This window comes from Pelobates fuscus, chromosome 3, assembly GCF_036172605.1.
Source record: "Pelobates fuscus isolate aPelFus1 chromosome 3, aPelFus1.pri, whole genome shotgun sequence".
Taxonomy (NCBI): Eukaryota; Metazoa; Chordata; class Amphibia; order Anura; family Pelobatidae; genus Pelobates; species Pelobates fuscus.
Window position 1 is genome coordinate 71,663,073 of NC_086319.1, and position 13,934 is coordinate 71,677,006.

At 42.2% G+C, this 13,934-nt stretch overlaps 1 protein-coding gene across 14 annotated transcripts in view; it reads left to right on the forward strand.

Annotated features, from left to right (window-relative positions):
- The window catches only part of MYBPC1 (myosin binding protein C1), a 124,948-nt gene that overhangs the window by 95,655 nt on the left and 15,359 nt on the right, over positions 1-13,934 (forward strand). For all 14 annotated transcript variants that reach the window (XM_063447178.1, XM_063447190.1, XM_063447192.1 and 11 more), the window contains 4 exons: positions 2,587-2,675; positions 7,930-8,125; positions 9,117-9,256; positions 10,732-10,891. In XM_063447178.1, the coding sequence (XP_063303248.1) occupies positions 2,587-2,675; positions 7,930-8,125; positions 9,117-9,256; positions 10,732-10,891 (585 nt within the window). The remainder of the gene's footprint in view (positions 1-2,586; positions 2,676-7,929; positions 8,126-9,116; positions 9,257-10,731; positions 10,892-13,934) is intronic.

Consider the following 13,934-nt stretch of genomic DNA (forward strand, 5'->3'; position numbering starts at 1 on the left):
TAAAACTCTGTTTAGGAGAGTTTTTGGGGTTCAGACAAAAAAGTCACAAATCCACCCATCACATAGGATTAATGGAGCTGTTGCATATGGTTATGACAGCCACTAGGAGACTGGGACTAGGGAAACACATTATTAATATTTTTGGCATGTATATAGCACCAACAAATTCCGTAGTGCTTTACAATATTATTGGAGGGAGAGATTTAACAGTAAATTAGACAATACCAAAAGCTTACAGGAGCAATATGATGAAGAGGGCCCTGCTCAAACGAGTTTGCAGTCTAGAGGAGGTGGGGTATAAAACACAATAGGACCGGATGTATCATAAGCTATGCAGTGAACCTTTAAATGCCAATTGCATAAAGACAAAGTCGGTTAGACTTGAGTAACTTAACTCAGGGCCGCCACCAGAAATTTTGGGGCCCCTAACTCAGCTCAGGGTCTGGGCCCCCTGGGGCCCGCCTTCAATCCCGCCCACAGGGTCCGCCTCCAAATCCCGCCCACAGGAATACACACACAGACACAAACACACACACTGATACAAAAGGACACAGATACACACACACAGGTTCATACTAACAGACACACATACTGAAACAGACATACTCGCATATAGGCATACATACTGACACACACATACTGAGACATACACACATATACAGACACACAGGCATACATAGTGACAGACAGACACATACTAACATACATACAGACACACATGCACGAGGACATACAGACACAGACATACATACACACTGACATACATACAGACACCAACATACATACACACATACATTCATACATACACACAGGCATACATTCATAATGGCATACAGACATACATTCAGACTTACATACATGCATATATACAGACATACTGACAGACATACATACATACTGCCATACATACATACAGACATCCATACACACATACACACAGACATACATTCATAATGACATGCAGACATTCATTGATACTGACATACATACATGTATACATACATTCATACATAATGACATACATAACGACATACATATATGCATACATACTGACAGACATACAGACATACTGACATACAGACATACAGACATTCATTCATACATAATGACATACATACAGACATACACAGCTCATTTTCCAGCCACCCTCCTGCTTCTTACCTTTTCTTTGCAGGAGGGTGGCTGGGGCTGATGGGACTGGGAGCCAGCACGGCTCTCCCTCACTGCGAGGAGCGCGCTCATCCCGCGCAGAATGAGCTGGGAGGGAGTGACCACTTTTTAAAGGGGCCCGGTCGCGCTATACCACGGCCACATCGCGGGCCCCTGAAGATATAGGGCCCATCGGGTGGCCATAAATGCATGGGCCACCCGATAGGCCACATCAGCGTGCGGGCCCGGTGGAACTGCACCGGTGGCAATTTCGCCGCTACATGTCATGGTTGTCACCCCCTGATGGCGGCCCTGACTTGACTTACGAGTATTTTAATAAATAAATAAAATCTTTCCTCCCTTTTGCATATTTTGATATAAGCATTTGAAATTTCAGTTTAATGATAAATCAAAATGAAAAAGAAATATATAAATAAATAATATATAAAATAATACTTATAGCATGTTCTAGGTTGAACTAACCCGGTAGCAAAGGTGTGTTTTTGACATGACGTAATCTCATCGCATTCCTTTATTACTGGATGTAATATGTAAACAAATCTTAAAATAAAGGGCCTATTTCATAAAACAGTTTGCACAAATAACTGATACAAAATGTTACCTTGCTTTCTAGCTTCTATAATAATAATGAGAATATATACATACATATTAAGCATATTTGAGGCGTCTATACCCATAAAATTGGTTGCTGGTTATTTTTTATACATGCATCAAAATTGTGATATGATTAGTTGCTCATCTCTCGGCAACATCTACAACTATTAATAAGGTAGGGGGACTGCATATCGAGCCATAATAGACACAACACAGTTTTTTCTAATAAACACTTACAATTATATCTTACCACGACCCAAAAAAATCTTAATTGTAAGAAAAAACATATGGACTAGCTCTGTCCTTTGTACTGGCAGTCAGCTTAGAGAAAACATCCAGAGTAGAAAATTACTGAATGTGTCTATTTCTCCTCCCTAATTTGTGTAGTGTGTGCCCTAGCTGTGCCTTGACAGAACAAGATTGTGATGTAATTTGCTAAATCATTCCTACTTTTAAAACAAAAATGGAGAATCACATGAAGAAATAAGCACAGTATTAGTGATTTCCAATGTTTTATTGAATGATGAATTTTCAGAGAAGTGATGGTACTCTAAAATTGATCCCTGTACTTAGACAAAAGAAATAAGTGAAAAAAATCCAACCTCAGAGAGATTTCCTGTAAATAGGAATGTTAATTGTGTGTTAACTTTTTTCTGTGTAATTTTTCCTTAGCATATTATCTACCCCATTCCACATATGCCAACCCCACTCCTTAATTTTACTGAAGCCAAACCAGAAATTTCTGTTGTAGAAACATATTTTTGATGCTAAAATTGGGTATGATATGCTCCTTTATTGAATCATATTGTTTTATTTCTATAGTACCGCCAAAGATTCGCCTCCCTCGTCATTTAAAACAAACATACATCCGAAAAGTAGGAGAAGCTGTGAACCTAGTTATACCTTTCCAGGTGAGAAATACATGTTTCCTTCAATTTGATATTTTTTTTTTTACTAGTTCAGTGTTTACAAATTGCCATGATCACCTTGGCAGCTCTTATCTTCAGCCAACCTGATTCCATCTGATTTATTGTTTATTATTATATTTGTGATCTCTACTCATAATCTTTCTTCAGCATGATGCATAGACATAGACAAACAAAATAATAAACTAGCCTGGGGTAATGTGAAATTTCAGAGGTTCTTCCACTCTAATGTTCATGTGTCTAGTGCAGGACTGGCCAAAAGGTAGATTCCCCTAATAATGTAGATTTTGGTAGAGGGTGTGATGACATAAAACGTACACGCTGTGAGGGGAAGGAACATTTCAATACGGAAGATAAGGGACTTTAAGGAGTGAGGGAGAGAGCGGACCATCAGTTATTCATTAGGATCATATTGGTTTCTTATTGGGTAGACAATCAAATAATAATATACGGAGAGTGATTGATTCACTGGACTGGGCGCATTTCAGGAGAGTTCCCCTTTAGACCCTATCGGTGGAAGCAGAAAAGGCCTTCGACAGGGTCGGATGGGATTTATGAGAAAGGTGCTGACTCAGTTTGGATTTTCTGGTTGGATAGCGGGAGCAATTAAAGCTTTATATTCATCGCCTACAGCAAAAATATTTGGTTATGATATCTGTTCTGGTTGGATAAACATCACAAACAGAACCAGACAGGGCTGCCCACTATCACCACTATTGTACGTACAGTATTGTGTATAGAGCCGCTGGCGATTAATATATGGAACAATACTAATATAACTGGAATTGTACTAGATGATAGAGATTTTGGAATGTGTCTCTATGCAGACAACATTCTAAGAATGTAAGAATTTCAAGAATATAGTCGTATAGCTAATTATAAGTTAAATATAAATAAAACCCTTGCACTTGTTAAAAAAATAAACAGAGATACCATTCACTCACTTAAAAATCAATTGGAATTCAGATGGACTAAGAAAGAGTTTCAATATTTAGGTAATGTTACCACCTCTGATCCTAGAGACATAATGAGAGTTAATTTTTTGAGACTCATTAAGGATACAAATAGGCTTTTGAAAGAAATAGTGAAATAGGCAATTTATTAAGTAAAATATTTAAAGGATATGGAATTAAGACAATTTATTTAAAAGCAAAAGAGTTAGTTAAAAATGAAACACTTGGGGGGCGGGGCCTAACCATCATGGCGGAGAGTCGTGCTTTCCATGAGCTCCAGCACAATCTCCACAAAAAGAGCCAAAAACGACTCAAACAAGCGACACAACTGGCAGCATTGAACACCCACTGGTCACCCACGACAAAGGGCACACAGCGGGTCACTCTGCTACCTGATTGGGGCCGGATGGAGCCAAAAACTGCATCGCGGCCTAGAGTGCGCTGGGCGGGGGAGGCGGCCGCTCCCCGGACCCAGAGGCGTCCTGGAGCTGCTTACCACACAAATCAACCCCGTTGCCCCCCCCCCGGACCGGCGGGGGTTATCCCGGTCCACCCTGGGGTGGTAATCCCAGACATGCTGAGAAGTGGAAAGTCGCCCACAAACGGAGGCCCACCTAAAATGGCGGATCCGACATGTGCCGACGACCCATTCAACAAACCTGATATTCTCACACGACTTAACCTCCATTTCGAAGCATTCTGGCGGAAGCTGGAGCGTAAGCTGAGCCAAACTAACCTGACCTGGCCTCCTACTCCCCCGAAGCAACCACAACCCAGCGACCCTTCTCAAACAGTCCGGCGGTTGCGGCATCACCCAGCACCTAAGACGACCCGAGCAGGGCACCAGCACAAACATGCCTGCCCAAACCGCCGCTCCTGCACTACACAGCGACCCGGCAGAGACTTACCCAATGCACCCAAATCATCCGTGCAGAAGTGTCACGCACCGCAGCGCCACCCGCAGGCGCGAAGAAGGCCTCATGGACTCGCCCCGGCCCGTGAACTAAGCCGTGAGCTCCACTCAGACCACACATCACGGCCTCCACACCGGAGATGGAAAGCAGCCGAGCCCTGCATGGAAAAGAAGAGTGCAGCCGATCGACACCAGCCACAACCATGGGTCCACCTCATCACACCGAGACCCCGACAAGATGACAGCCAACGGAGATCACAGAGCTACATGGACTCCCTAAGCCTCACCTTGCATCCACGCTCGGGGCCGGCCCATAGCAAGGGCATAGGCTGATAACGGCAGAACAACTCACTGCAGCTCTGCCACCCATGCTGCAAGCCCTCTAACTCCAGAGGACACTGACTAGCCACTGCCGAACACACTTAGCCGTTCCCCGTTATTGGTAAAATTTTGATTTTTCGTTTTTGCCCCTCTCCTCAATATTTTAATAGGCTACCTGCTACCTGTCTTTTTTCATACCACCGAAGTTTTTGTTAACTTGCTTAACGTTTCACGAAGCCTTCCACATTGAAGCATGTTTAATGTATGTCTTGGACTGAGGCAGAGGCATCAATGACCTACTTATCAGTACCGTTATTAAATTAAAACCGAGCAGGCATTTGTTTCAAGCCTTACGTAGCATTAACGTTATTTAACATGAGCAGCCTGTTTGCATATAGCAGGGCAAGATTTATTATTTATTTTAAACTACGATAGTTGCAGTACTTTGTCATTATAGCCTTATGTCTTCACTTTATTGTTCAGACCAATCTACTGTTCCTTGCCTTATTTTGCATGTAACTGACCACATTATACTCTACGTATTGCATCTACTAGGCATTGTCACACAAAGCATATCACTTATGCCTATCTCTAAAATGTGTCGCTAAACTATACACCGCATTATACTAAGAGTGGGACACACTTGCTCCACTGTGCACGCACCTACTGTTAATCTACAAAGCGAGCTCACACACCATACCTATACTAGCATAGATGACTTAACAACCTCAAGCAACCAGCATCATTCTTTTGTTATATGTTGTTGTATTTTGTAATAATTTACTTAACCTCACTCTGTTAACGTACCCGCTCAGTCGAACTTGTAAAACAAAAATCTGTGCGAATTCACATGCCACTGTCTGACTACTGTGGAAGCTTGTAATACGCTATTGTGGCGCCTGTCAACCCTGTAACCACCCGCACAACAAAAATAAAGAATTTAAAAAAAATAAAATTAAAAAAAATGAAACACTTAAGATACCCTCGCCCTTTAGAAAATGGGAACAGGACTGTCAGATATCTACACAGTTTAAGGATTGGGGAACAGCCTTAATGAAACTGAAAAAAAATCAATACATTGTCTAAATTTATTAGAACCACAAGTTAAAATTGTATATAGATGGTATCTAGTCCCTACGAGATTAACCAGGATCTCTCAGACTAATCCCGCTACATGTTGGAGATGTATACAATCAGAGGGTAATATGTAACATATTTGGTGGAGCTGCCCTAGGATTATAAAATTATGGAATTATGCTTTTGATATAAATTGGTAGCAACAGTCTAAACCCTATATTACTTTAATAATACATTGTTTTATGGCAATTAAAGTCCTTATTGCCAGTCACTGGAAACAAATAGAAGTCCCGTCTAAAGATCATTTTTTAAATCAACTTCTTTATCAGCTCGTTATGGAGAAAGGAATCAATATATTAAACCTAAGAACAAATCGTGAACAGACAGCGAAATATGAATATTATATAAATTTGGTTAAGAACTACCATAACAGACTACCTACCAGATTCAATTTAGACCCATAAGTATTAGAGTATGACATGATAAACAAGGAATGGTGTTGCCACAGCCTTGACGTCTAACTTAAAGGGACAGCCAAAGAAAACAATTATCTGTATTTATAACATGATAAATACTCCCTTTTGTAGTATGAATGTATGTGTTGTAAGATACATCTTTGTTCGGGGCCAATACAAACCATTGTGTGCAAATCTATTCACAAACCGGACTTTTCATAGGACACGAGGTCATGCGTTTAGACTGGAAGAAAGAAGATTTTGTCTAATGCAAAGGAAAGTTTTTTTTTTTACTGTAAGAACAATAAGGATGTGGAATTCTCTGCCTGAAGAAGTGGTTTTATCAGAGTCCATACAGATGTTCAAACAGCTACTAGATGCATACTTGCAAAAACAAAAATATTCAAGGATATAATCTTTCAATGTAGGGTAATAACTGCTTGATCCAAGGATAAATCTGACTGCCATTCTGGGGTCAAGAAGGAATTTTTTTCCTAGCTTGTTGCAAAATTGTGCTTGTACTGGATTTTTTGCCTTCTTTTGGATCAACAGCAAAAAACAAATGTGAGGAAGGCTGAACTTGATGGCCGCAAGTCTCTTTTCAGCTATGTAACTATGTAACTATGTATTTAATGTACTTCTCTTATGTATGTTATTTATTGGAAAACAAATAAAGAATTTTGAATACATACACTTTATTTGAACGACCAAAAAAAGAAACAGATATTTTGGATTTCCATTTTGTAAATGCCAAAATCTCCTCTCAGAATGTCTGTAAAATGGCAAAGTACCATTGGAGTTGCAATTCTCCAACATCTGGGGATGTATAATTTGCCCAGCCCTGGTCTAGTGGATTAGAAATGTCATTGGGTAACAATATTATTATTACCCAACTTAAATGGATATATTTGTATTGACCTTAGAAGAATGAGTTTCCCCCTGCCATGGCTTTTTGTATCAATTTGCAACTCTCTGTATTTCTCCTTGTCCCCAAACCACTTGGTGAGGAGCCCCAGTGAACGAGACAAGACAATGCAAGGTTCAAGGTAACTTCTAACGTTTAATGGACTGTGTAACAGGATATAGCACCTGTTACACAATGTTCTATAGCTCTTGTCTAGGGGTATATACACTAAGCATTGTTTAGAGACAAAGTATATCATTTCAAATAGCTGACATGGTCCAAGTTAGCCAATTTTAAACAGACTGGACATACGGTCATCTGTAACTTGAGCCTTGGGTCACTAAGCATTGTATATAGGCAAAGTGTATTATTCCCAACACCAGTCATAAATCTAACTTGTGGCATTGAGGTTTGAATAGGGGAGAAAAGGTATCGCAGTGAGAGTTGTAATCTTACCAGCACATATATCATAGTACAATAATATTGCTTTCCAACTAAATCATGATATATAAAACATGCTATATATACTACATATGATTTATATGCATAATAACTTATCGTAACTACTTCCAACAATGATTCATATTGCCATTTAAATCATCTCTCTTGCTCTTAGGGAAAGCCAAGGCCAAAAGTGTCTTGGAAAAAGAATGGGTCACATGTGGATAAAACACAAATAAGTATTCGCAACAGTGAAAGTGACACGATCCTTTTCATACGGAAAGCAGAGAGAAGCCATTCTGGCAAATATGACATGAAAGTAAAAGTGGAAAATCTCCAAGACAAGGCTTCCATTTACATTCAGATTGTTGGTAAGATTTCATAGACAGCCAGTCACAGTAGAACTTACAGTACGCTTTTTACAATAGTGTGTCTTTGACACAACTTGTGCAAATGCGAACCAATTAGCATATGCAATCATTTCTAATGAAACAGATGTATAATATCATAATAGAAAAGGATCAAATAAATATTCTATTTTATATTTATAACATCATTTCAATAGTGTTAATTATTTTACATATTTTTTTTGCTTTAGATTAACCCCTTCTCATGTTGTGGTATTATCTGTGCAGTGAAGAGTTTAACAAAAATATATTTTTTTGTTCAGCTATATAGACACATCATTTGATCTGCTCTACACTTGCAGCGGTGAGAGAGTTTTTGCACCCTTATAGATTATACACTGATTATACATAACATTAAAACCACTGACAGTTGAAATGAATAACATTGATTATACAGGTTAGAAGGGCACATGTCAAGGAGTAGGACATATTAGGCAGCAAGTAAACATTCGGTTCTTAAATGTCATGTGTTGGGAGCAGGAAAAATGGGCAAGTGAAAAGATCTGAGTGACTTCGACAAGGGACAAACAGTGATGGCTAGACGACTGGGTCCGAGCATCTCCAAAATGGAAAGCCTTGTGGAGTGTTCTAGTACCTATCAAAAGTGGTGCAAAGAAGGACCATGCGGGTCATTATAGAAAGGTGTCAGAACACACAGTGCATCACAGTTTGCTGTGTATGGGGCTGCGTGCATAGCCAGTGTCAGTAAATGTTTCAAAACGCACCAAACAGTTTCCTTCGATTTTCCGCAGAAAGGGACCAGAAAGGATACTCCGGTATGACCCTGTTGGAGAAAAGCACTGATGGTGGCATACTGCCAGTTTTAACAGTGCCCTCTTACTAATACACATTAACTTTAGTACCAGGGCTGGAATTATAAATTGTCGAAATATGCCTTTTGTTTATTAAAGAATTCTTGTGTTATGCCCACATAAATAATCAAAATTTCTGCTAGATCGACCTGGACCACCTCATGTAGTGGTGATTGAGGATGTCTGGGGAGAAAATGTAGCTCTGGAGTGGAAGCCCCCAGCTGACAATGGCAATGCTGCTATCACAGGATACACAATACAAAAGGCTGACAAGAAAACAATGGTGAGACTTTGTTTGTGTACACAACCCTAATTTATACTGTTGTCATTAGCGTTGTCTCTCTGGGTTCAGGAAGAAAAAGACCACATACTTATTTAACGCTTTGTTACTAGCTGCAGCAATTAACAGTTTGTTGACAAGGGAACTAGAAAATACCACAGGCGCACACAAACAGGAACAGTCCCGCATGCTCTCAGAGTGCATGGAGGGGAAAACACATGTGTGAAGGTAGTGGGTACAGTGTAGTGCAGCCTCCTAACCTGAACCCCCCTACATCCCTTCAAGTACAAAACGTTAGATTTACTTGGTGAAAAACAGGCCACAGCTTTTATTATTTAAATTCAAGAATGAATATCATCTAAACAGTAAACTTAACATAGTATTATAATATGTAACTTTAACAACAAAACACGTCCTTGCCAACCTATGCTGAATGTAATCACCAACTATCCTGGGCGCCTGCCCTTTCCCAACCAACAGCTCGCCTCAAAACCTGGTCTTACATCAACATAATGCTAGCCATTAGCCAGCCTTTAGCTCAGTGGGCATGTCTGTTAACCAATACCTTTTATCAGAGGTTAGGGGAGGGATCAGCCCCATTTCTTCCTAATTTCCCATGAACACCCAATCCAACCCCAATTGGCAAGGACATTCTCCGCCTGCTGTGACGAGAAGAACAAAGCCAAACAGAAAATACAATCATAAACAATGGGTGGAAGGAAGGAAAGCTGTTACCTAGCCAAGCTTATAATGGCCGAGGAGAGAAGGCTTCCCATATATATATGACTACCCCCGTCCCCGTCCCCTGATACTCTTCCCCCAGACTACCATTCCACCCCTACATACACATACACTCCCCCACACTCACACATGCCCCTCATTCGGTTAGCTGAGCCCACCTCTTCAGAATCATGTTACATGTACACTGTCTAAATAATTAACCTGGAAGATGCAAAACAACCTTGCACTAAAAGAAACGTTGAACAGTTTTGGATTTAGTGTTTTGTTTGAAGTCAGATTAATGTAGTGATGGTTCAGAAATTAACAATTATTTGCAATGATCAATATATTGCTATATAGTGCTTTAAGCTGTCTGTACACTTTAAGGGTCCTTAGTGATGTTGGTTGTATTATAACATATATGGTAAGATAGTCATTGCTCATAGTGTCTTTTAGATCTATACAATCTGTTCTGCTACAGTATCTACGGAATAACTATTTTCTCATCCTATTTGTTACATGAATAGGTTAGATACATGCTACTTAAAGTGGTGATATGTGGACCGGTGTCAATACACTGGCCATCCCTCTTAACCAATCAAGGGAGAGAATTACCTTGTCTGAACTCCAGAAGGGGTGGAGCTAGAAACTGTGTATTGGTCCTCCACATCAGAAAGTTTATGGTTGATTTGCTAGCAGCCAGAAGATGATGCTTTAACAAAGGCCCCAGTGATCATGTTGTTGTTTTGTATCTTTAGGAATGGTTCACAGTATTGGAGCATTACCACAGAACCAGTGCCACCATCTCAGATCTAGTCATAGGAAACGAATACTACTTCCGAGTATACTCTGAAAATATGTGCGGCCTCAGTGAGGCGGCAACCAGGACTCTAAACAGTGCACTTATTGAGAAGGAAGGTAAGATTTTTTTTGTTTCAGTTGATTACAGGGTCAAATTTACATTTTGTGTACCAGCTGGCATACAATTGTCAGTTGCCTCTGTCATCTCTAAAATAAATCCAGTTCTCTTTATGAGTTAGTGGATCTGCAAGAAGATTACAAAGAATGGTTCTCATTCTGTAAATGCAAATAATAAAAACGCAATTACCATACAAAGTATATCATTTTTTTAATCTAAAAATTTAGAAATGCTAGCTCAGGGTCGACCCAAGGCATTGTGCTGTCTGGATCAAAGGATTAAATGCTGCCCCCTTCCTCCTCCCCCATCCCCAACAAAACCACACCAAGCTAAAAACGCCCACATCCATTATGTTATGCAGTGTGTGTAGTGAATGCAGTGTCTGTGTAGTGGATGCAGAGTGTGTATTTGTGTAGTGGATGCAGTGTGTGCAGTGTCTGCAGTGTCTGTGGATTACATGCAGTGTGTTTAGTGAATGCATTGTGTGTCTGTATAGTGCAGGCAGTGGCATTTATACCGGGGTCGCAGAGGTCGCGGCCGCGACCGGGCCAGGCCCACCAGGGGGCCCGGTCGCCCTGCGACCCGGTATGTACCCACTGTGGCCAGCCTCTTCTCCTGGGGGGCCCCGGAGCTGGCCACCTCAGGTCCCCCCGAGGCTGGCCCTGGTGGCACCCGGCTTGCGGGCGCGTAAGGGAGCACTCTCCCCTGAGTGCTCCCTCTTCAGCTCCCTCGCGCGCCCGCCAGCCTGCCTGTTAGCCCGGTGACACCACTGGACCCCAGGGAATCCCCTCAGCTCTGTGTCTGTGTCAGTGTTAGAGTGTGTGTGTGTGTGTTAGAGTGTGTGTGTTAGTGTTAGAGTTTGTGTGTGTGTGTGTGTGTGTGTGTGTGTGTGTTAGTGTTACTTTTTGTGTCAGTGTGTTAGTGTGTGTGTGTCAGTGAGTGTGTTAGTTTCTGTGTGTCAGTGAGTGTGTTACTGTGTGTGTGTTACTGAGTGTGTTTGTGTGCGTCTGTTAGTGAGTCTGTTTGGTGTCTGTTAGTGAGTGTGTGTTTTGTAAGTGAGTGTGTATGTATGTCTGTCACTGAGTGTGTGTCTGTCAGTAAATGTGTGTGTCTGTTAGCTAGTATGTATGCGTCTGTTCGTGAGAGTGTGTGTGTGTGTCTGCTAGCTAGTGTGTATGCGTATGTTCGTGCGAGTGTGTGTGTCTTCAGCACTTACCTTTCTCCAGCGCCGGACTCCCTTGGCGCTGGGGGTCCCTCTGCCCCGATCCGCCTCTCAGCTCCGAATGCACATGCGCGGCAAGAGCCGCACGCGCATTCAGACTGCCCATAGGAAAGAGTTACTCAATGCTTTCCTATGGACGTTCAGCGTCTTCTCACTGTGATTTTCACAGTGAGAATCGCGGAAGCTCCTCTGGCGGCTGTCAATGAGACAGCCACTAGAGGATGGATTAACCCTTAGTGAAACATAGCAGTTTCTCTGAAACTGCTATGTTTTCAGCTACAGGGTTAAAACTAGATGGACCTGGTACCCAGACCACTTAATTGAGCTGATGTGATCTGGGTGTCTGTAGTGGTCCTTTAAGTGTATTTGTATCTGCGTGCACTGGCGTACATAACGCGGTCGCAGGGGTCGCAGCCCTGCGACCCCTGCAACCAGGTGCCCGCCGCCATGTGTTGCGCAGAGTAAGCGTGGGGGGAGGGCGCCCACGGATTAGTTTTCTCACCGGGGCCCCATGGGTTGTGTGTACGCCACTGAGTGCAGGGGTACTCAACCCAGTCCTCAAGGACCCCCTACCAGTCCAGGATTTAGGGAATACCCTGTTGTACCTCCCCTGCATGTGAGCTGCAGACTGTGCAGTGTCTCGCAATATCCAGAAGTCAGAGCATTGCCGTGGTAACCCGCAGCAAACGCTCTGATTGGCCAGAGATCGAGAGACACTGAACAGTCTGCAGCTCACACACAGCAGAGCTACAGACTGTGCTGGCTCTCTGCCTCTCAGGGCAGACTGGAGGGGACTTGCACCCTCTGGCATACCGGGCAAGACGCCTGCCCCCCTCCTGGTGTCGGGTCCTCGGTGAGGGACCGAGGACCTGACACAATCTGCCTGCCCTATGGCAAGTTAGGCAGCCGTGAGGCCTCAGGCAGCCGCCTAACTCGCCTAATTAGAGAGCCACCGGCCTGCCACTGACAGGGGAGGCAAAATGCTGCCCCTGTCATCATGCCGCCTGGAGCCATAGCTCCACCGCGGGACTATGGATGAGCCGGCCCTGTGCTAGCCTTTAGTCAGTGTAGGCGGCCCCAGTAAACATGCACCTGTGGACAGCTACTTACTGGTAAATTATCCCTTTAACCCCTTAAGGACCAAACTTCTGGAATAAAAGGGAATCATGACGTGTCACACATGTCATGTGTCCTTAAGGGGTTAAGGACACATGACGGAAATTTTCTGTCATGCTGACCTTTTACTTATGAAGCTATGTCCTTAACCCCTTAAGGACCAAACTTCTGGAATTAAAGGGAATCATGACATGTCACACATGTCATGTGTCCTTAAGGGGTTAAAGGAACACTATAGTCACCTAAATTACTTTAGCTAAATAAAGCAGTTTTAGTGTATAGATCATTCCCCTGCAATTTCACTGCTCAATTCACTGTCATTTAGGAGTTAAATCACTTTTGTTTTCTGTTTATGCAGCCCTAGCCACACCTCCCCTGGCTTGATTGACAGAGCCTGCATGAAAATAAAATACTGGTTTCACTTTCAAACAGATGTAATTTACCTGAAATAATTGTATCTCAATCTCTAAATTGAACTTTAATCACATACAGGAGGCTCTTGCAGAATCTAGCAAGCTATTAACATAGCAGGGGATAAGAAAATCTTAATTAAACAGAACTTGCAATAAAGAAAGCCTAAATAGGGCTCTCTTTACAGGAAGTGTTTATGGAAGGCTGTGCAAGTCACATGCAGGGAGGTGTGACTAGGGTTCATAAACAAAGGGATTTAACTCCTAAATGGCAGAGGATTGAGCAGTGAGGCT